The following is a 24,143-nucleotide window of genomic DNA, read 5'->3' on the forward strand; positions in this document are numbered from 1 at the left end:
TCAATATTAATCCATATGGAAGGCCGACCGGTGAATAATCATAGGTATAGGTAAGAATAATCATAGGTATAGGTACAGTATGTCACCGGTCCTGTATTTGGGTAAACGGGTACAACGCGCCAATGACGTAAAGCAATCAGCGAAGTGATAACCGGGAGATAACAGGAAAGCAAATGTCAGATCCAAGGATGGAGTCACTGAAAATATCCAGTAATTCCTGGAAACTAAGGAGGTAATTTGCATTTCTATATCTATAGGGCTATGCAGCAGAATAGTGAGTGCAGCTCTGGAGTATAATACAAGATGTAACTCAGGATCAGTAATGTATGTACACAGTGACTGCACCAGCAGAATAGTGAGTGCAGCTCTGGAGTATAATACAGGATGTAACTCAGGATCAGTAATGTATGTACACAGTGACTGCACCAGCAGAATAGTGAGTGCAGCTCTGGAGTATAATACAGGATGTAACTCAGGATCAGTAATGTATGTACACAGTGACTGCACCAGCAGAATAGTGAGTGCAGCTCTGGAGTATAATACAGGATGTAACTCAGGATCAGTAATGTAATGTATGTACACAGTGACTGCACCAGCAGAATAGTGAGTGCAGCTCTGGGGTATAATACAGGAGGTAACTCAGGATCAGTAATGTAATGTATGTACACAGTGACTGCACCAGCAGAATAGTGAGTGCAGCTCTGGGGTATAATACAGGATGTAACTCAGGATCAGTAATGTAATGTATGTACACAGTGACTGCACCAGCAGAATAGTGAGTGCAGCTCTGGGGTATAATACAGGATGTAACTCAGGATCAGTAATGTAATGTATGTGCACAGTGACTGCACCAGCAGAATAGTGAGTGCAGCTCTGGAGTATAATACAGGATGTAACTCAGGATCAATAATGTAATGTATGTACACAGTGACTGCACCAGCAGAATAGTGAGTGCAGCTCTGGTGGATAATACAGGATGTAACTCAGGATCAGTAATGTAATGTATGTACACAGTGACTGCACCAGCAGAATAGTGAGTGCTGCTCTGGGGTATAATACAGGAGGTAGCTCAGGATCAGTAATGTAATGTATGTACACAGTGACTGCACCAGCAGAATAGTGAGTGCAGCTCCGGGATATAATACAGGATGTAACTCAGGATCAGTAATGTAATGTATGTACACAGTGACTGCACCAGCAGAATAGTGAGCGCAGCTCCGGGATATAATACAGGATGTAACTCAGGATCAGTAATGTAATGTATGTACACAGTGACTGCACCAGCAGAATAGTGAGTGCAGCTCTGGGGTATAATACAGGATGTAACTCAGGATCAGTAATGTAATGTATGTACACAGTGACTGCACCAGCAGAATAGTGAGTGCAGCTCTGGAGTATAATGAAGAATGTAACTGAATTAGCACAGTATTGCATGTATAGTGTTAACAATGACTTGCACCAGTTCCTTTAATTTCAGATTTACACTATGGTTTCAGTTATGGACATTCCTTTTAAGAACTGATCACAGTTGAATGACTTTACTGTTTGGTTTGTTGATTGTGTCCTGAAACATTTGATAACTACAGTAACTTCCCGTTTAGCTCTTCCCCATGTCCTTGCATTCTGCCACAGACAGTTATTCTTTTTGCCCTGGGGTTGGGCAGCGCTGGTGTCTGGATATGATGTTGCTCGGTGCATCCCGGGGTTATAAAACCATGTTCTGCACTCAGTTACATCAATATGTGGCAGGAAATCAAAGAGAGGAGGAAGGACTAATAACACGGCCATGAATGTAACAACAGAGGCCATTGTGATTCTTAAAGTGGTGAAAACCATCTATCCCATAATCTGTTCACAGGATCGCAGTGAGGAGGAGTTTTAAGGGGGCGGTGGACACATCTGCACCCTGTCGCTCCAATTCATTCTCTATGAGGCTGACCAAAACCAGACAAGTTCAGCACTTGTCACAGATCTATTTTAGGCTCAGCCTTCTGTGATGATTCATCTCTTAAAGGGTTATTCCCAAAATAACTAAATATAACTTGTAATAGCTAAGAACTTGTAATAACTAGACTGTGCAAACCTGAGCTGTGTTTGTTGCCTGCAGCAGACAGATCAGTAATGCACAACTGCAAATGCTGCTCTATTGACACATATGGCAGAAGATAATCCTCTGCCATGTGCATCAACATTTGAAATTTCACCTGACAGATCTTTCAGCAGCAGACAACAATCACAGCTCTGGTCTGCTGGGTTTACTCTGCTTTGTGAAAAATAATGTATGCACATAGTGCAGTGTACGCCCCCTAGTAGCGGCTGTGGGGAACCAGAATTCTAACCTCTCTTTGTCTGTGCAGGAGATTTGGAGCTCTGTATTAAGAAAAATGCTAATGACACGTTAGGAAATGAATCCGTGCAGAATTTCTTACTGTAACTTTATTGTTCTTGTGTTATTATGTTGCAGCTTTTCAGACACTGCTACATTGTTTCCACTTTCCTCTCACCTTGTGAGGATGGGATTCAGCGCCTTGCATTCACCTGTGTGCCCGGGGCGTGCCGAGCAGCCGTCACGGTGCAGGGAACGCCTCTGTTTGCACAATTCATCTTTGTCTGCAGCTCTATTTGCATAAAAGTTACTCTACAATTCGGAAAGTGGCAGGTTGGACGGACTGAAGGGCGACATCGCTGCGCTGGAGTAACAGGCGGGCCCGTCCCCTGACTGTAGATACAGTTGCTGTGTTGTTTTTCTTCTTGGATCCTGAGACAAAAGGGTCCGTCGGTGGCGAACGTCCATCCCTGGGGGCTGGAAACAGAGGAGCGCTGCTCCTGCTGAGGGAGAAGGAGACGTGCAGGGAAGACTGGCACAGTGCCGAATGCTGGAGATGTATGGAGGGCAGGGTCACTAATACTGACGGTAGGTACCGGCCACCAAGGGTCCTGTGCTTCCTGACATAGGTATAACCTGGGCATCTCCTGTATATAATTATATATGTACAACTGGTATAACCTGGGCATCTCCTGTATATAATTATATATGTACAGCTGGTATAACCTGAGCATCTCCTGTATATAATTATATATGTACAGCCGGTATAACCTGGGCATCTCCTGTATATAATTATATATGTACAGCCGGTATAACCTGGGCATCTCCTGTATATAATTATATATGTACAGCTGGTATAACCTGGGCATCTCCTGTATATAATTATATATGTACAGCTGGTATGACCTGGGCATCTCCTGTATATAATTATATATGTACAGCTGGTATAACCTGGGCATCTCCTGTATATAATTATATATGTACATCAGGTATAACCTGGGCATCTCCTGTATATAATTATATATGTACAGCTGGTATAACCTGGGCATCTCCTGTATATAATTATATATGTACAGCTGGTATAACCTGGGCATCTCCTGTATATAATTATATATGTACAGCTGGTATAACCTGGGCATCTCCTGTATATAATTATACATGTACAGCTGGTATAACCTGGGTATCTCCTGTATATAATTATATATGTACAGCTGGTATAACCTGGTCATCTCCTGTACATAATTATATATGTACAGCTGGTATGACCTGGGCATCTCCTGTATATAATTATATATGTACAGCTGGTATAACCTGGGCATCTCCTGTATATAATTATATATGTACAGTTGGTATAACCTGGGCATCTCCTGTATATAATTATATATGTGCAGCTGGTATAACCTGGGCATCTCCTGTATATAATTATATATGTACAGCTGGTATAACCTGGGCATCTCCTGTATATAATTATATATGTGCAGCTGGTATAACCTGGGCATCTCCTGTATATAATTATATATGTACAGCTGGTATAGCCTGGGCATCTCCTGTATATAATTATATATGTACAGCTGGTATAACCTGGGCATCTCCTGTATATAATTATATACGTACAGCTGGTATAACCTGGGCATTTCCTGTATATAATTATATATGTACAGTTGGTATAACCTGGGCATCTCCTGTATATAATTATATATGTACAGCTGGTATAACCTGGGCATCTCCTGTATATAATTATATATGTACAGCTGGTATAACCTGAGCATCTCCTGTATATAATTATATATGTACAGCTGGTATAACCTGGGCATCTCCTGTATTTAATGATATATGTACAGCTGGTATAACCTGGGCATCTCCTGCATATAATGATATATGTACAGCTGGTATAACCTGGGCATCTCCTGTATATAATTATATATGTACAGCTGGTATAACCTGGGTATCTCCTGTATATAATTATATATGTGCAGCTGGTATAACCTGAGCATCTCCTGCATATAATTCTATATGTACAGCTGGTATAACCTGGGCATCTCCTGTATATAATGATATATGTACAGCTGGTATAACCTGGGCATCTCCTGTATATAATTATATATGTACAGCTGGTATAACCTGGGTATCTCCTGTATATAATTATATATGTGCAGCTGGTATAACCTGAGCATCTCCTGCATATAATTCTATATGTACAGCTGGCATAATTTATACATCTTCTTGTATACAGTGATATGTAGCACGCCGGTATAACCTGGGCAGTATATAAATATCTAACGTTGATGGTGTATTGTAAGAATAGGGCATTGGTTTTTAGATCTCTGACTCTGACTGTGTCTTTGCAGCAGATTGGGGGCTCCTGTACGCCCCCTGCATGTGATGTGACCTGTGTGCGTCCCTCGTGCTCGGCTCTTCCATCCATCGTTAGTGGCTACATATAACGATTCGTTCTTCACTTCTCTCCTGTCGGCACCAGCGTTTGCACTTTCACACAGTCACAAATAGCTTACTTTGCTCTCTGCTGTTCACCTTCATATTTGCTCTTTTCTCCCCCTGGGATGTGAACCCATCGGCTCCTAGAAAATCTACAGAGGTGTCCTATAACCAGTCCCTACAGTGCGGCCGTGTGAGTCCCTACGGTGCGGAGCTGTGAGCCCCTACGATGCGGACATGTGACTCCCTACAGTGAGGCCGTGTCACTCCCTACGGTGCGGATATGTGAGTCCCTACAATGCGGCCGTGTGAGCACCCACGGTGAGGGCGAGCGAGTCTCTACGTTGCGGACGTGTGAGTCCCTAAGGTGCGGACGTGTGAGTCCCTACGGTGCAGACGTGTGAGTCCCTACGGTGCAGACGGGTGATTCCCTAAGGTGTGGGGGGGTGAGCCCCTACGTTGCAGATGTGTGAGTCCCTAAGGTGCGGACGTATGAGGCCCTACGGTGCGGATGGGTGACCCCCTAAGGTGTGGAGGGGTGAGCCCCTACAATGCGGACGTGTGAGCACCTACGGTGCGGATGGGTGACCCCCTAAGGTGTGGAGGGGTGAGCCCCTACAGTGCGGACCCTTCCGCACCTACGGTGCGGATGGGTGACTCCCTAAGGTTTGGAGGGGTGAGCCCCTACGGTGTGGCTGTGCTAGTCCTTATGGTGCGGCCGTGTGAGTCCCTACGGTGCGGATGTGTGAGTCCCTACGGTGCGGATGTGTGAGTCCCTACGGTGCGGCCGTGTGAGTCCCTACGGTGCGGCCGTGTGAGTCCCTACGGTGCGGCCGTGTGAGTCCCTACGGTGCGGACGTGTGAGTCCCTACGGTGCGGACGTGTGAGTCCCTACGGTGCGGACGTGTGAGTCCCTACGGTGCGGACGTGTGAGTCCCTACGGTGCGGACGTGTGAGTCCCTACGGTGCGGACGTGTGAGTCCCTACGGTGTGACTGTGCTAGTCCTTACGGTGCAGACGTGTGAGTCCCTACGGTGCAGCCGTGTGAGTCTCTACGGTGCGGACGTGTGAGTCTCTACGGTGCGGACGTGTGAGTCCCTACGGTGTGGTCGCGTGAGTCCCTACGGTCACCATACGCCCCTTATCTATGGTTATACAATATGGAGGCAGTACATTGTTTGCTCTTCGGGTGTTTCCAGTTTTATAGTAAAAGTTGCTCCAGGTATAAACTTCATTGCGTAATAAAATGTTTAGTAACTTTTTATTGAACTTTGTGTTGAAGTTGTGACGTCATTAAGATCTCTGCTTGTTGACAGTGAATGGGAGCATTTAACCCTGCGCAACCCAAGAATATCCTCTGTGAAGCGAATGGTTTTTTTTATCTGCGGTGATACATTGTAGCAGACTGTCCACACTGGATACATTGTAGCAGGCGGTCCACACTGGATACATTGTAGCAGACTGTCCACACTGGATACATTGTAGCAGGCGGTCCACACTGGATACATTGTAGCAGGCGGTCCACACTGGATACATTGTAGCAGACTGTCCACACTGGATACATTGTAGCAGACTGTCCACACTGGATACATTGTAGCAGACTGTCCACACTGGATACATTGTAGCAGGCGGTCCACACTGGATACATTGTAGCAGGCGGTCCGCACTGGATACATTGTAGCAGACTGTCCACACTGGATACATTGTAGCAGGCGGTCCACACTGGATACATTGTAGCAGACTGTCCACACTGGATACATTGTAGCAGACTGTCCACACTGGATACATTGTAGCAGACTGTCCACACTGGATACATTGTAGCAGACTGACCACACTGGATACATTGTAGCAGGCGGTCCACACTGGATACATTGTAGCAGGCGGTCCGCACTGGATACATTGTAGCAGACTGTCCACACTGGATACATTGTAGCAGACGGTCCACACTGGATATATTTCTCGCTCTCTTGGATGGATTAGGTCTGGATTGTTTTCATTTACTGACGGCCAGCAGATATCTTGCCGTGGCGATGAACTGAATCTCTGTGCGGCTGTGTCCTTTGTGTCATGGTCCTAGATAGGGACTGGATTTGGGACCAAGAATTGTTTAAAGGGGTCCTCCGATCATGTGTGGCATATTCACAGGTGCTTGCTTGGATGTTTTAAGCCCTGAGTGGGGAGCACTCTATAGGAGGTCAGGGGGCCACCATTTAGTCACCACCCATCAGTCCTGCCCCAGTGATGACGTTAACATAACATGTGACCGCTGCAGCCAATCACTACTTGTAGAGGTGTTTACTCCGCTTAAGTCACCTCTGCGGCCAGTGATTGCCAGCAGCGGTCACATGTCATCACTGGAGCCCAGTGATCGAAAATGGCAGAGCATGCGACTGCCTTTGGTACAAAATGATTAAGAGAGAAAAATCTCAAAAGAAAAAAAGTACTGCGCTGATACAGATGGTTCCTGGGGGCACAGGCTGCCCCGCCGCTCTTCGTCCCGATGGCCACAGGCTACTATAAGTCTTTGGACTACAAGATGTCACTGGCGGCACCATGACATCGCTGTGCTGGCCGGCTCTGTGTGCAGGGAGCAGAAGACACAATATTTGCCCTGTCCTAGGCGCTGGTAGCCATGCTGCAGCAGCGGGCGGTGAACCAGGGAAGCCGAATAAGGTGGGACAACCCCTTTAAGGGTTTTTGTGACCCTGCACAGTGGTTTCACCAATCTCAAGAGGATTGTTGTTCGGATCCTGGGAAATAACGTCCTGTAAAGCTGCCGTGGAGAAATCACCTGTTGCCCACTCCTGCGATATCCTCCGTCAGCGAGAACACTGCGCTCTTTGTGTTATTGCAGACCAAGTTGGTGCAGAACTCCTCTCCAAGTGCCCATCCGACAATACAGAGTAAAGCGCAGTTAAAGGGGCCGTCCAGAATAAGGCAAAAACATGGCTGCTTTCTGCCAGAAACAGCGCCACACCTGTCCACAGGTTGTGTTTGGTATTGCACACTACTGATGTGGATGGAGCCGAGCTGTAATAACTTCTGCAAACTGGTGCTGTGTTGGGGGGGAAAAAGCAGCTAGATTTTTCTTATCTCAGTTCTAGATCATAAAAGATGAAAAGTAAAAACAGAAAAAGTTTAAAAACTTTCTTCAGTGCAGACGGCTCAGATTTGTTCTCTCCGCTACTTTTGGTCTCAAGAAACGATAGGATCCATGATAGATGAATTTGCAACATATTCTATCAGAAGGAACCTATGACTAATGCCAGTGTGAACAGAGTCTTATACCAGCTGTACATGCTGTATATCAATATATGCCCTGGACCTGTGAACCCGGGCAAGTGCCAGGGCCCAATGTGCAGGGGGGACCAGTCGGCTCAGGGGCTGAGCCTGCTCTATGCAGCACTGCTGCCTTCTGTGCTATACAGCTGGCACCTGAGCCTAGCTGCTGCCATTAGATGCCCACGTCCATTGTGACATTCAGGAGGCTGGATATGGGCTTTGGATGGTTTGGTTATGGCGGGTGGTGTCTGCCATGTTTGCACACCTGTGCCTGGGCTTCATAGGAGAACGGTAATTTTACACTCACCGCATTATGGAAATATTACCATCACAATGGTGCATTGTCTATGAGCGCTTCGTAGTCCTGTGTTCACTGCCGAAGCTGCAGCAAGAATGAACCAGACAATATGTAGCGCTCGCAGAGGACCTGACAAGGTTGCAGCATCGTGTGTGTACAGTGCAGTACGTGAGCCGCCATGTAAACACCGCCACTATTATCACACAAAACACTGCCACATAGCGCAGGTATAAACCCCAGGTGTGTCGCGTGTCTGCTTTGTCTTATCTGCAGGTGTCCCTGGCAGATCGTAGAGGACGACACAGGGCGTTCTCACCCATAAGGTCACTACGGATCCCAGTAAGATGGAAGCTCCTCATGAGAAGACGGAAGCTTTGGACGATGAGCGTAATCTGGAGGTAAGATGGAGACCTGGGACGAGATGATGAGAGTAATCTAGAGAGGATTGGGGTTCGTTCAAGTCCAAATGTTTTATACAATCATGGGCAGGACTCCATCAATGCATCAAGACAAGTTTTTAGGCTGAGGATGTAGACAAGAATGTTTCTATTCACTGACAGCAAGCAAACATCATAGATCAAAACTGTCCCAGGCTTTGCTCACATTGGCATCCATGACCTGGGGTAAAATATTGACTTATACTGGAGTATGTTGGGGTTCTACCAGCGTTTTGGTCATCTTGAGCGGTGCCGCATGCTCCAACCCAATGGTGCTTTACTAGAAGTGCCCATAGCACAAGACTGTGAAGTGAATGGACTCCCTGTACAGTCCCTTGCATAGCTGGGTGGCGGGGGCTGATGTGCAGGAAAGCAAGAAGCAAAGGGGTGCAGCGCTACAGCATCATTGCTTCTCCTCGATTCCCAGGAAGTCAGACCCGACCAATCATAATGTGATCACAGATCCAAGCAGTGTACCACCATTTATGAGATTGGAACACTCCTAAATGACAGCATTCTGTCTGTCAGCAGCTACCACTAGGGGGAGCTCTCTCTATATAGAGATACATGATAAGATCTTGTCTGCAGCCACCACTAGGGGGAGCTCCCTGTATACAGAGATACATGATAAGATCCTGTCTGCTGCCACCACTAGGGGGAGCTCCCTGTATACAGAGATACATGATAAGATCTTGTCTGCAGCCACCACTAGGGGTAGTTCCCTGTATACAGAGGTACATAAGATCCCATCTGCAGTCACCACTAGGGGGAGCTCCCTGTATACAGAAGTACATGATAAGATTCTGTCTGCAGCCACCACTAGGGGGAGCTCCCTGTATACAGAGATACATGATAAGATCCTGTCTGCAGCCACCACTAGGGGGAGCTCCCTGTATACAGAGATACATGATAAGATTCTGTCTGCAGTCACCACTAGGGGGAGCGCCCTGTATACAGAGATACATGATAAGATTCTGTCTGCAGCCACCACTAGGGGGAGCTCCCTGTATTCAGAGATACATGATAAGATCCTGTCTGCAGCCACCACTAGGGGGAGCTCCCTGTATACAGAGGTACATGATAAGATTCTGTCTGCAGCCACCACTAGGGGGAGCACCCTGTATACAGAGATACATGATAAGATCCTGTCTGCAGCCACCACTAGAGGGAGCTCCCTGTATACAGAGATACATGATAAGATTCTGTCTGTAGTCACCACTAGGGGGAGCTCCCTGTATACAGAGATATATGATAAGATTCTGTCTGTAGTCACCACTAGGGGGAGCTCCCTGTATACAGAGATACATGATAAGATCCTGTCTGCGGCCACCACTAGGGGGAGCTCCCTGTATACAGAGATACATGATAAGATCCTGTCTGCAGCCACCACTAGGGGGAGCTCCCTGTATACAGAGATATATGGTAAGATTCTGTCTGTAGTCACCACTAGGGGGAGCTCCCTGTATACAGAGATACATGATAAGATTCTATCTGCAGCCACCACTAGGGGGGAGCTCCTTGTATACAGAGATACATGATAAGATCCTGTCTGCAGCCACCACTAGGGGGAGCTCCCTGTATACAGAGATATATGGTAAGATTCTGTCTGTAGTCACCACTAGGGGGAGCTCCCTGTATACAGAGATACATGATAAGATTCTATCTGCAGCCACCACTAGGGGGGAGCTGCCTGCATACTGTGTCATCAGTGAGGTCAATGAATAAACTATATGCATCACGCTTTTGGGCTTCAGACTTTTCCATCAGGTTCACCTGTACAGTGTTCGTACATGGGATTAGCTCATCAGCCACAGAATTTCTTTTCACCGACCTCTTCAGTGTGGACAGAAATTTGAATCCTTTATTTACATGACTCTATAAATAAAGAACTGTTTTAGACAAAGGATATAGAGGTTTGTGTACAGAGGAAGTTGTGAGGACACAAAGAGATACAAAAGCTCAATCTCATTCTATATGATGTGAGAGGGAGGAGGGGAATTCAACTGCAGCGCTCTACCTGCTGTTAGAGGGAGGAGGAGGATGCAACTCCAGTGCCCTACATGCTTTGAGGGGGTGGTGGAGGATGCAGCTGCAGTACTCTACATGATTTGAGGGGGAGGAGGAGGATGCAGCTGCAGTACTCTACATACTTTGAGAGGGAGGAGGAGTATGCAGCTCCAGTGCTCTACATGCTTTGAGAGGGAGGAGGAGGATGCAGCTGCAGTGCTCTACCTGCTGTGAGCGGGAGGATGCAGCTGCAGTGCTCTACATGCTTTGAGAGAGAGGAGGAGGTTGCAGCTGCAGTGCTCTACATGCTTTGAGGGGGACAAGGAGTATGCAGCTGCAGTGCTCTACATGCTTTGAGAGAGAGGAGGATGCAGCTGCAGTGCTCTATATGTGGTGAGCGGGAAGAGGAGGATGCAGCTGCAATGCTGTATATGCTGTGAGCGGGAGGAGGAGAATGCAGCTGCAGTACTCTACATGATTTGAGTGGGAGGAGGAGGATGCAGCTGCAGTGCTCTACATGCTTTGAGAAGGAGGAGGAGGATGCAGCTGCAGTGCTCTACATGCTTTGAGGGGGAGGAGGAGGATGCAGCTGCAGTGCTCCACATGCTTTGAGAGAGAGGAGGAGGATGCAGCTCCAGTGCTCTATATGTGGTGAGCAGGAAGAGGAGAATGCAGCTGCAGTACTCTACATGAGTTGAGGGGGAGGAGGAGGATGCAGCTGCAGTGCTCTACATGCTTTGAGAGGGAGGAGGAGGATGCAGCTGCAGTGCTCTATATGCTGTGAGGGGGAGGAGGAGGATGCAGCTGCAGTGCTCTACATGCTTTGAGTGGGAGGAGGAGGATGCAGCTGCAGTGCTCTACATGCTTTGAGGGGGAGGAGGATGCAGCTGCAGTGCTCTACATGCTTTGAGGGGGAGGAAGAGGATGCAGCTGCAGTGCTCTACATGCTTTGAGAGGGAGGAGGAAGATGCAGCTGCAGTTATCTACGTGCTTTGAGAGGGAGGAGGAGGATGCAGCTGCAGTGCTCTACCTGCTGTAAGCGGGAGGAGGAGGATGCAGCTGCAGTGCTCTACATGCTTTGAGAGGGAGGAGGTTGCAGCTGCAGTGCTCTACATGCTTTGAGGGGGAGGAGGATGCAGCTGCAGTGCTCTACATGCTTTGAGAGAAAGGAGGAGGATGCAGTTGCAGTGCTCTACATGCTTTCAGAGGGAGGAGGATGCAGCTGCAGTGCTCTATATGCGGTGAGCGGGAAGAGGAGGATGCAGCTGCAATGCTCTATATGCTGTGAGCGGGAGGAGGAGAATGCAGCTGCAGTACTCTACATGATTTGAGGCGGAGGAGGAGGATGCAGCTGCAGTGCTCTACATGCTTTGAGAAGGAGGAAGAGGATGCAGCTGCAGTGCTCTATATGTTGTGAGGGGGAGGAGGAGGATGCAGCTCCAGTGCTCCACATGCTTTGAGAAGGAGGAAGAGGATGCAGCTGCAGTGCTCTACATGATTTGAGGCGGAGGAGGAGGATGCAGCTGCAGTGCTCTACATGCTTTGAGAAGGAGGAAGAGGATGCAGCTGCAGTGCTCTATATGCTTTGAGGGGGAGGAGGAGGATGCAGCTGCAGTGCTCCACATGCTTTGAGAGAGAGGAGGAGGATGCAGCTCCAGTGCTCTATATGTGGTGAGCAGGAAGAGGAGAATGCAGCTGCAGTACTCTACATGAGTTGAGGGGGAGGAGGAGGATGCAGCTGCAGTGCTCTACATGCTTTGAGAAGGAGGAGGAGGATGCAGCTGCAGTGCTCTATATGCTGTGAGGGGGAGGAGGAGGATGCAGCTGCAGTGCTCTACATGCTTTGAGAGGGAAGAGGAGGATGCAGCTGCAGTGCTCTACATGCTTTGAGGGGGAGGAGGATGCAGCTGCAGTGCTCTACATGCTTTGAGGGGGAGGAAGAGGATGCAGCTGCAGTGCTCTACATGCTTTGAGAGGGAGGAGGAAGATGCAGCTGCAGTTATCTACGTGCTTTGAGAGGGAGGAGGAGGATGCAGCTGCAGTGCTCTACATGCTTTGAGAGGGAGGAGGAGGATGCAGCTGCAGTGCTCTACCTGCTGTGAGCGGGAGGAGGAGGATGCAGCTGCAGTGCTCTACATGCTTTGAGAGGGAGGAGGTTGCAGCTGCAGTGCTCTACATGCTTTGAGGGGGAGGAGGATGCAGCTGCAGTGCTCTACATGCTTTGAGAGAAAGGAGGAGGATGCAGTTGCAGTGCTCTACATGCTTTCAGAGGGAGGAGGATGCAGCTGCAGTGCTCTATATGCGGTGAGCGGGAAGAGGAGGATGCAGCTGCAATGCTCTATATGCTGTGAGCGGGAGGAGGAGAATGCAGCTGCAGTACTCTACATGATTTGATGCGGAGGAGGAGGATGCAGCTGCAGTGCTCTACATGCTTTGAGAAGGAGGAAGAGGATGCAGCTGCAGTGCTCTATATGTTGTGAGGGGGAGGAGGAGGATGCAGCTCCAGTGCTCTACATGCTTTGAGGGGGAGGAGGAGGATGCAGCTCCAGTGCTCTATATGTGGTGAGTGGGAGGAGGAGAATGCAGCTGCAGTACTCTACATGATTTGAGGAGGAGGATGCAGCTGCAGTGCTCTACATGCTTTGAGAGGGAGGAGGAGGATGCAGCTGCAGTGCTCTATATGCTGTGAGGGGGAGGAGGAGGATGCAGCTGCAGTGCTCTACATGCTTTGAGAGGGAGGAGGAGGATGCAGCTGCAGTGCTCTACATGCTTTTAGAGGGAGGAGGGGGGTGCAGTTGCAATACTCTACATGCTTGGAGGAGGAGGATGCAGCTCCAGTGCTCTACATGCTTTGAGAGGGAGGAGGATGCAGCTGCAGTGCTCTACCTGCTGTGAGCGGGAGGAGGAGGATGCAGCTGCAGTGCTCTACATGCTTTGAGAGGGAGGAGGAGGTTGCAGCTGCAGTGCTCTACATGCTTTGAGGGGGACAAGGAGGATGCAGCTGCAGTGCTCTACATGCTTTGAGAGGGAGGAGGATGCAGCTGCAGTGCTCTATATGTGGTGAGCGGGAGGAGGAGAATGCAGCTGCAGTACTCTACATTATTTAAGGGGGAGGAGGAGGATGCAGCTGCAGTGCTCTACATGCTTTGAGAAGGAGGAGGAAGATGCAGCTGCAGTGCTCTATATGCTGTGAGGGGGAGGAGGAGGATGCAGCTCCAGTGCTCTACATGCTTTGAGTGGGAGGAGGAGGATGCAGCTGCAGTGCTCCACATGCTTTGAGAGAGAGGAGGAGGATGCAGCTCCAGTGCTCTATATGTGGTGAGCAGGAAGAGGAGAATGCAGCTGCAGTACTCTACATGAGTTGAGGGGGAGGAGGAGGATGCAGCTGCAGTGCTCTACATGCTTTGAGAGGGAGGAGGAGGATGCAGCTGCAGTGCTCTATATGCTGTGAGGGGGAGGAGGATGCAGCTGCAGTGCTCTACATGCTTTGAGAGGGAGGAGGAGGATGCAGCTGCAGTGCTCTACATGCTTTGAGGGGGAGGAGGATGCAGCTGCAGTGCTCTACATGCTTTGAGGGGGAGGAGGAGGATGCAGTTGCAGTGCTCTACATGCTTTGAGAGGGAGGAGGAAGATGCAGCTGCAGTTATCTACGTGCTTTGAGAGGGAGGAGGAGGATGCAGCTGCAGTGCTCTACATGCTTTGAGAGGGAGGAGGAGGATGCAGCTGCAGTGCTCTACCTGCTGTGAGGGGAGGAGGATGCAGCTGCAGTGCTCTACATGCTTTAAGGGGGAGGAGGAGGATGCAGCTGCAGTGCTCTACATGCTTTGAGAGAGAGGAGGAGGATGCAGTTGCAGTGCTCTACATGCTTTGAGAGGGAGGAGGATGCAGCTGCAGTGCTCTATATGCGGTGAGCGGGAAGAGGAGGATGCAGCTGCAATGCTCTATATGCTGTGAGCGGGAGGAGGAGAATGCAGCTGCAGTACTCTACATGATTTGAGGGGGAGGAAGAGGATGCAGCTGCAGTGCTCTACATGCTTTGAGAAGGAGGAGGAGGATGCAGCTGCAGTGCTCTATATGCTGTGAGGGGGAGGAGGAGGATGCAGCTCCAGTGCTCTACATGCTTTGAGGGGGAGGAGGAGGATGCAGCTGCAGTGCTCTACATGCTTTGAGAGGTAGGAGGAGGATGCAGCTGCAGTGCTCTATATGCTGTGAGGGTGAGGAGGAGGATGCAGCTCCAGTGCTCTATATGTGGTGAGCGGGAGGAGGAGAATGCAGCTGCAGTACTCTACATGATTTGAGGGGGAGGAGGAGGATGCAGCTGCAGTGCTCTACATGCTTTGAGAGGGAGGAGGAGGATGCAGCAGCAGTGCTCTATATGCTGTGAGGGGGAGGAGGAGGATGCAGCTGCAGTGCTCTACATGCTTTGAGAGGGAGGAGGAGGATGCAGCTGCAGTGCTCTACATGCTTTGAGGGGGAGGAGGATGCAGCTGCAGTGCTCTACATGCTTTGAGGGGGAGGAGGAGGATGCAGCTGCAGTGCTCTACATGCTTTGAGAGGGAGGAGGAAGATGCAGCTGCAGTTATCTACGTGCTTTGAGAGGGAGGAGGAGGATGCAGCTGCAGTGCTCTACATGCTTTGAGAGGGAGGAGGAGGATGCAGCTCCAGTGCTCTACATGCTGTGAGCGAGAAAAGGGAGAATTCTGATTGGCCCAGCTCTAACATCGCACACTCTACACCCATAGAAAGTGACAAAGAGACCTTACTACAACATGGGAGCAGTTTAGTTCTGTCATGTTCTTATCTTTTTAGGGTGAAGATTACTTCAGTCGGCTCACTGATGAAGAGAAGGAGTGTCTGCAGTATTTACTGGCGACCATTGATTCCTTAGACCAGGATGAGGACGAAAACGCAAACAACGGCCCAGGTAATAATAACAGAAACTGAGCGGACGATGAACGTGGGAGATTCAGGAATCAGGTGATTGACGGGTGTAAAATCATTAATAACCGCCAGTCTCAGCAGACCGCATTCTTCCTTCCCGGATACTGTTAAGGTACCTTCACATTAAGCGACGCTGCAGCGATAGCGACAACGATGCCGATCGCTGCAGCGTCGCTGTTTGGTTGCTGGAGAGCTGTCACACAGACCGCTCTCCAGCGACCAACGATGCCGAGGTCCCCGGGTAACCAGGGTAAACATCGGGTTACTAAGCGCAGGGCCGCGCTTAGTAACCCGATGTTTACCCTGGTTACCAGCGTAAAATGTAAAAAAAACAAACAGTACATACTTACATTCGCGTCCCCCGGCGTCCGCTTCCTGCACTGACTGAGCGCCGGCCCTAACAGCAGAGCGGTGACGTCACCGCTGTGCTGTGCATTCACTTTCACTTTACGGCGCTCAGTCAGTGTGGGAAGCGGACGCCGGGGGACGCGAAGGTGAGTATGTACTGTTTGTTTTTTTTACATTTTACACTGGTAACCAGGGTAAACATCGGGTTACTAAACGCGGCCCTGCGCTTAGTAACCCGATGTTTACCCTGGTTACCAGTGTAAAACATCGCTGGTATCGTTGCTTTTGCTGTCAAACACAACGATACACGGCGATCGGACGACCAAATAAAGTTCTGAACTTTGTTCAACGACCAGCGATATCACAGCAGGATCCTGATCGCTGCTGCCTGTCAAACACAACGATATCGCTAGCCAGGACGCTGCAACGTCACGGATCGCTAGCGATATCGTTTAGTGTGAAGGTACCTCTTTTATCTTATCTTGCAGAGATGGAGAGCGCGATAATGCTGGGAGGGTGGAGGGGACGTGATTTGGGCAACTGTAGTCTTTCTAACTGGATTGTTGGGCCTCATAGCGAACGTCTGAATACAACCGCACCCAGGACACGAGCAGTTACCGGCTCTATGTGAAAGCTATGGAAGGATACAATCGCCTGCTGATTGGCTAATCCTGGGCTACAGGTTCAGGGGCAAACCGTGCGGATATGGTATTATTCATCAGTCATTAATAATTCAGGACCCTGAACCAGAACCCTCAAAGACCAGACCCCCAATTATCAGACCCCATAACTATCAGACCATAGACCCCTAAATTATCAGACACCAAACCGGACCCCATAACTATCAGACCACAGACCCCTAAATTATCAGACACCAGACCCCTAAATTATCAGGCATCGGACCCCTAAATTATCAGGCACCGGACCCCTAAATTATCAGACACCGGACCCTTAAATTATCAGACTCTAGACCCCTAAATTATCAGACCAGACCCATAAATTATCAGACCAAACCCCTAAATTATCAGACCAGACCCCTAATCACATCTCAAACCAGACCCCTAAATTATCAGACACCAAACCCCTAAATTATCAGATCTCAAACCAGACCCCTAAATTCAGACCAGACCCCTAAATTATCAGACACCAAACCCCTAAATTATCAGATCTCAAACCAGACCCCTAAATTATTGGCTGCCTGACCACAACATTATCAGACCCCAGATTAGATCTTTAATTATCAGACCCCAGACCAGACCTCTAAATTATCAGATCACAGACCTCCAGACCCAAAACAACTAAATTATCAAACCCCAGAGCAGACCTGTAGATTATCGGATCCCTGACCCCTAACATATTAGACCCCAACCTTTACATTATCAAGCAAAATACCTTACCTCTACTTAATCAGGCCCCAAACACCTGCATTTTCGGACCACAGTTTAGACCCCTAAATTATTACACCCCCAGACCTGACAAAGGGTCTGATAATTGAGGGTCCGGTCTAGGACTGCCCCCATTGCCCAGGTCAGCATTATCCTCGCCTTCTCAGTATTTCTTTTCCGAGCAGTCGCTCGGGTTATTTCTTGGTGTAACCTGAGCCGCTGATCTCCAGGCGGCAGATGTTACGGTATTATTTGACAATGTGAATGCTCCTGTGGAATATTTTTAGGGCAGAGGCTAATTATCCCAATATGCGCGTTGCTTTTGTGTTTTTATCTTTTCTATTTAAGTTGCAGATGCATAATGAGCGGCACATACACCCCTCCTCTGCCCCGGCCAAATACAAGGGGGCGACGTGGTGTGTAAAAGATGAAAAACCGTGATGGATCCAAGTCCAGAAATAATAAATATTAGAAATGATCAATTGCTCATATTCTATAGGCAGCTGCTTATGAAAGGGGTTTGCTGCCTCTAGTTGTAAAGAGCGGTACTGCACATTACAGAAGTAACCGCTGCAGGAACCTGAAGTTTGATTTTTTGGGGGGGTGTTTTTGTGAGTATTTCATGACAGATTATTATCATGAAAAAAAAATGTTATGTTGTTTTGGATGAGTTTTTGTCCAGGTACATTGTTGTGTAACTGCATTTCCTGTCCAGTGTGTATTGCAATCAGATTTTTTCATACATTTTTATTTGTCGCTGGGTAACTGCTCAGGGGTCTGTGATCAGTCCGCGTTCAGTGCACCAAAATCAGACTGCACTCGAAGAAATACTGATGACACTTGGATCATACTCTGATCAAGAGCTCAAAATAAATGGTCTATTTTTCGTATACATAAGCAAAATGGCTGTCTAAATGAGGCCTAAGACAACAAAGGGTCAGGGTGCAGAGCTCAGAGGAAGGGGCAGATCACATGCCCAACCTAAAACCGCACCTACAATATTTTTTATGTTCGAGCATATTTACACCCTATGTAAGTTGTTAAAAAAAATTGTTAAAAATTTACCATGCAGGGAAAACGCATGACGGTCCCCAAACGGACACTTTAGGAGTGGTTTTGATAAGCCCCAATACTTTTGTCATCTAAATTATGGGACTGTTTTGGCCAAATTAGGACAATTTTTTGCCATTATTTAACCAAAAAGAAAAATAAAACCTAAAACTGGGATGTGTAAATATACAATAAAGCTCGCCAGTATTTTTTGTGGAAGAAGTGGCCACTTTACCCAAATGGAACCTCCAAAGAGAATTTGCATGAAAACAGGCTCCAACATTTATGTATCGCTGGTCTGTCCTAGGTATAAGCTATTAATATTACATTCCTGAAAGCCCCTTTAAGAGTAAGACTGGGTTATTTCCACCCTGCAGCGTCCCGCCGGAGTTCCTCTTGTGGGTTAATACACAATCCAGAGCTGTAATCATCATACAAACACCCTTCCCACGTCAATATCAGCATGTAAACAGTGATAAAAGCTTTTAAAGCAGTGTTTAAGTGCTATATATGTGCTATAATGACCGCGAGTGTTGACAGAGTGTCCTCACCCTCAACCGGATGACTCCCTAAAAATAGAACAAGTATGAAAGGTGTCTAAAATGGAGGTGAAAGATCATCCAATACGAAATGATGGGAGCAGAGCTATAGCTTGTACAGGGGCCTTATTGGGTGTACAGTATGGAAATGTATAATGTAAGTGTTCATTGGTATAGTGAGGTGTATGCGGTCATGGAAGAGTCCTCAATTCCCCCTGTGGAAGACTAGACAAATGCTTCCAGTTCCAGGGGCTGGCTTGTTTTCCCTGCACAACTGGATGGCCAGGAGTTTTGCTGCAGAGGGAAAAATAATGATGGTCCACCGAATCCATCAACGCTGTCACCCCTTAATTCATGGCAATCAATAGAGATCCCAGAGGTCCAACTACACAATCATATTCTGATAGCCTATCCAATGAGATGGGATTGGCAGAGTAGAATAAAAGGATTTACGCATTGCCCTGATCCGGCAACCAGTCCGGGCAATCTTCATTTCCACGGCCGGCATCCTCAGGGTGGGGTCCTCAGCGCCTCATGTGCGTCCTAGGTCCCACAACATCATAGCAACACATGGTGCTCAAGCACTAATCTTTACGGGTCATCTTGATGTGTGTCGCTCTACAATGTAATTTTGAGGCTAGAAAGTATGAAAGGCGCTAAGGATGCTGGCTTCAGAAATAAAGACTGCCCTGGTCCGGCTACTATGGAGGATTGAACTGGACGCAACCTTAGTCATACAAACTACACACTGGATTTCATTGGGTCTGCTGGTAGTGGCCTTATAGATCTATGCCTGAGGTCATCTTCTGGTCTCCCACAGACTCCAAATTTTCTTGGGGTTCACATCCATCCAACACAGAAGCCTTTGGCCAGGTTGATAACTCTTTGACCAACTAAATTTGTCAATGGTGCATCCATGATAAAGTTGATACACATACATCAAAGAAGCCTTCTGCCAGGTTGATCCCACTTCGACCATCTAAATTGGTAAATGGTGGATCCATGATTAAGTCACTTAATACCTGACCTCGGTCTTGAAAATCTGATCATAACGTAACATCTAATTACTGCTCTTTATTTCTCTCCAGATTCCAATGAACATTTGAGGAACTCCTCTGGACTTCCTGATCTTGACAGCACCCGGAAAGGTTTGACCGAAAGCGTAAATCAGTCTAACAAATCGGAGCACGAGCCAACGCCATCCAAGATGAAGATTATTAAATCTTTCTCCGAAGACGGCCCAGGATTATCCATCACTGTTACTCCAGACACAGGACAGAAGACCACCAGCTCTCATCCAAGCCACCTGAGAAAATTTGACACCATAATGAGGTCGGGGGTCAATGTCCAGGAGCTTAGAGCTCGATTTATCCATCAACAAGCCAATCCTTCTGTCGAAGATACTTCCAAGGAAACAGAACTTTCTTCAGATTCCAAAGAGCTGCCCCAGGCGACTTCTAACCAGATGTCTACTAGACAAGAGGCTTTGCAAAAGTTGGGTTTGCTAAAAATGAATCAAAGCAGCACAAACACCCCTAAAGAACTTCATGGTTTGGACCAAAACACAACAGTAAAAAACAATGAGATAAACCAAAACCACTCAAAAGAAGGGTCCAACTTACCACAGTCTTTTGAAAGGAAACCAGGAGCTTTTAACAGAGTTTGGCCACCATAATCCTCCTTTTTTTTTTTTACCCCCGAAAGACTTGCCATAGATTGTATATTTACCAATGTGCAGCATACAGATGAATTTCATATCAATTTTGATTATTTTTTCGGGGGAAAGAATTTTGTTAAAGAATTTTTGGTTTATACCTATGTTACTTTTACTTTTCAATGGGTTCAACCCTCTTGACTCACATGCATTGCAATGGGGTGCAAAAGTGCCTTTTATGGCAGTACTTGACCACAAGTTGTGTTTAGTGCTGCATCTCAACTCCATTCACTTCAATGGAGACTAGCTGCAATACCAGATACAACCACAGGACAGGTGCGGCGCTGTTTCCAGAAACAGGCAGCCATGTTAAAAAAACAAAACATTAGACCGCTCAGACTCTGTAAGTTTTAGGTTTCTCAGGTTCAATTAAGTCGCATTTTAGCCCCTGATTACCAGCTGTATTCGCTCTTGAGCTTTTACAGGTGTAAAGTACCAAAATTATTGTTACAAAGATTTCTGACAGTGCTTTCATGTTGACAGATACTCGCAGTGCAAATCAGGCCTTAATTAGCATACTAATGGACCAATGTAAAATCGGATGTATTAATTAATAAAAATTATTTTAAGAATTATTAATAAAAAAAATTATTTATTTTTCAATCATTTATTTCTTTCTGGAAGGAAACCGGAAGCTTCTGGCAAAGTTTGGCCGCCACACTGCTCATGGCATCTACTTTTCTTTTCTTTTTTTTTCAATTATTTTTGCATTTTAGGTTGGTTTTTTTTTAGTTGATTGGGGTTAAAATGGGAAAATCGTACATTGAGTTATTAAAATTATATTGTTGGTCCTTCCGCCCACGTGTGACGCACAGTACCACCCTTAACACCAATGTCAATAATCGTCTAAGTGGCGTATCATAAAAAGAAAAGGCTCTGGGCTTTAATGGAAAGCATTGACTGTTTAACCCCTTGTGTTGCTTTGCAGGACAAGAAAAAAAATCATTTTTTGGGGGGGTTATTTTAACACAGTTTTTAGGGGGGGACGGAATAATAAAATAAAATCACTCCACTTTTTGTAAAAGTCACAATTGGAAACCTTAAACTGCGACCACAATGGCAAGCATAAAAAAGACAAACAGGTGGACCCATAAAATAGAGTTTAAAGGCAGAATAAAGCGCAAAAGAAAAACAGGCAGAAACACACCCAAAACTCAAAAGGTGCAAAAAATACAATAATGATTCAGGTCCATGATCTTTGAATGCCTGAAAAAACTGTCTGACAGAGCCTCCATCTTGTAGGTACAGGCCATGTGTGACATGTTGGATAATATACTATAGATTTTGGAGCCACTAGGCCTCATTTATCAAAACTGTCTATGTTGCCCATAGCAACCAATCAGAACTCAGCTTTCATTTCTGGTGAAGCTCTGGTGAAATGCAAGATGCTCTGTGATTGGTTGTTATGGGCAACAAAGACAGGTTTCATACCTCGACCACAGTGTGATCCCTTTTAATCACCAAGTAATCAGATCTTATATCAATTTCCCGACCCAAATAGTCACAAGAGATAAATGTTGGACAACCTAATGCGAATGTTTATCACATTGATCGTTTATTGTGTGATCGACTGCATGTTTACACGGGTAACATGGAGCAAGCATTCTTATGAATGGGCCTGTGTAAAAGGGCCTTTACGATGTACCATAGAGGGCTGCAGCTAAGTGGCCCCTGGAGACTGGGGGCCACCAGAGGTTGTCAGCTTCTTTTTCTGAATAGTCAGAACCTGTAGAGAACCCTTCCTTTATAGGTCCTGCAAAGGGGAACAAATTAAATCCAAGACTTTTTTTCCCAGGTGGTACGGGGGGGTGCAGTAATTTTAACTACCTCCTAAAGAGAGCTCATTTTTTTGCTGTGGGGACCCCCTGACGTCTGTTTTTATTTAATGACTGGTCAATGAAATGACTATGGAGCTATGAGGGGTGCAGACGCTGGAGATGGCACTAGTCATGGTGACCTAGGGGGGCCCTAGACCATTTTAGGGTGCGTGTCCACGGTCAGGATGGCGAAGCCGCTCGGCGCTAAGCCCCGCCCCATTTCTGGGACGCGAGGATGCCGGATGTGTACTGTACACATCCGGGATCATCGCACCCCTCGCCATAGGGCCCTGTGATATTACTTGCGGCGACGCAGCGGCGACGCAGGTAGCACGGACATGCTGCGATCTGAAAAGACGCGCAGCAAGTCCGGAGTCACAGGGTCGCCGCGTGCGGGTTTCCCCGCATAGTGGACACGGGATTTCAAAAAATCCCCTCCACTATGCTGGAACATCTGGACGCTGCGTGTTTGACGCTGCAGCGTCAAACAAGCAGCGTTTACTGACCGTGGACACACACCCTAAGATGTCACAGTACTATAAGGCTATATTCACACTGAGGTTTTTGAGCCGGTCTTCAGGAAACGCTTCTCTCTTTAAGAGATTTTGGGGGATTTTTTTCTTTTCCTGAAGCTATTTGGAAATGTTTTGGGTTCCATCAGGAGCCCCTTCAGAGACATGACATGTACTTTTTATTTTTCCACCAGGCATTCTAACATGAAGCGGGGAGCAAATGCTTAAAAAAACATCTCCTTGTATGAGCAGCAAAGTAGAAATGACTAAGAAGTTCTCTGGAGGTGTTCTTGAAAAGGATTTTGGAACTGATCCGTTCCAAGTGCTCCACAAAAATCTATGTATGACTATAGCCTAAGTGGTGATATACATTGAGACCTGTGACCTTAAAGGGGATGTCCATTTGTCAGTGGGCTGTGTCTGATATTGCAGGTCCAGTTCCCCATTGAAGATAACGTGGCTGAGCTGCAATACCACACATAACCTGTGTACCGTGGTGGCGCTATTTTTGTTGCAACATGTACAAGTATATCCTTTCCAGCTGTACAAGATACCAAAGTCTTGCAGAAATTACCTGTCGGCCACAGCTAAGGGAAACTGCCACAGAATGGCATAACCCTGCATTAGTTCACAATTCAGAGGAAAGAAAGGTGATAATTATGGCTGAGAAACAACTGGGAAAACAACAGCTTGGGATGGCCCAAAGCCATTAAATTATACGATAGTCACTGGCGCTGCTGATTACTCATTTCCTCTTCAAGCACCATTGGGATCTCTCCAAGACGATTAACCCTGTTCTTTCAAGGTGAAGACACTAACGCGCTTCCATGCAAGCAGTCATTTCTTGCCCGGGCCCAATCATCTCAACCACAGAGTGTCGGCACCAAGGAATTAAGGCGCGCTCCACCCAAATCATGGCCGAAGTGTTGCAGGATCACTGCAGGACAAGTAAAGCCTGATTACACAAAATAAGCCATATTTTAGCAGAATCAGAGGAAGCATCTCGCACAGCTCGCTCGCAGCCTCGGCTACGGGATCTCTTCTTACTGGT

At 47.3% G+C, this 24,143-nt stretch overlaps 1 protein-coding gene across 1 annotated transcript; it reads left to right on the forward strand.

Annotated features, from left to right (window-relative positions):
* Positions 1–2,647: 2,647 nt before the first annotated feature.
* LOC143787551 (uncharacterized) lies at positions 2,648–21,086 on the forward strand. The gene is made up of 4 exons (XM_077276398.1): positions 2,648–2,914; positions 8,616–8,740; positions 15,596–15,710; positions 20,138–21,086. Exons 2-4 carry the CDS (start codon positions 8,687–8,689, stop codon positions 20,722–20,724), a joined length of 756 nt encoding a protein of 251 aa, XP_077132513.1. The 5' UTR covers positions 2,648–2,914; positions 8,616–8,686; the 3' UTR covers positions 20,725–21,086.
* The last annotated feature ends 3,057 nt before the right edge of the window (positions 21,087–24,143 follow it).

The sequence above is a fragment of the Ranitomeya variabilis genome, chromosome 8, assembly GCF_051348905.1.
Source record: "Ranitomeya variabilis isolate aRanVar5 chromosome 8, aRanVar5.hap1, whole genome shotgun sequence".
Taxonomy (NCBI): Eukaryota; Metazoa; Chordata; class Amphibia; order Anura; family Dendrobatidae; genus Ranitomeya; species Ranitomeya variabilis.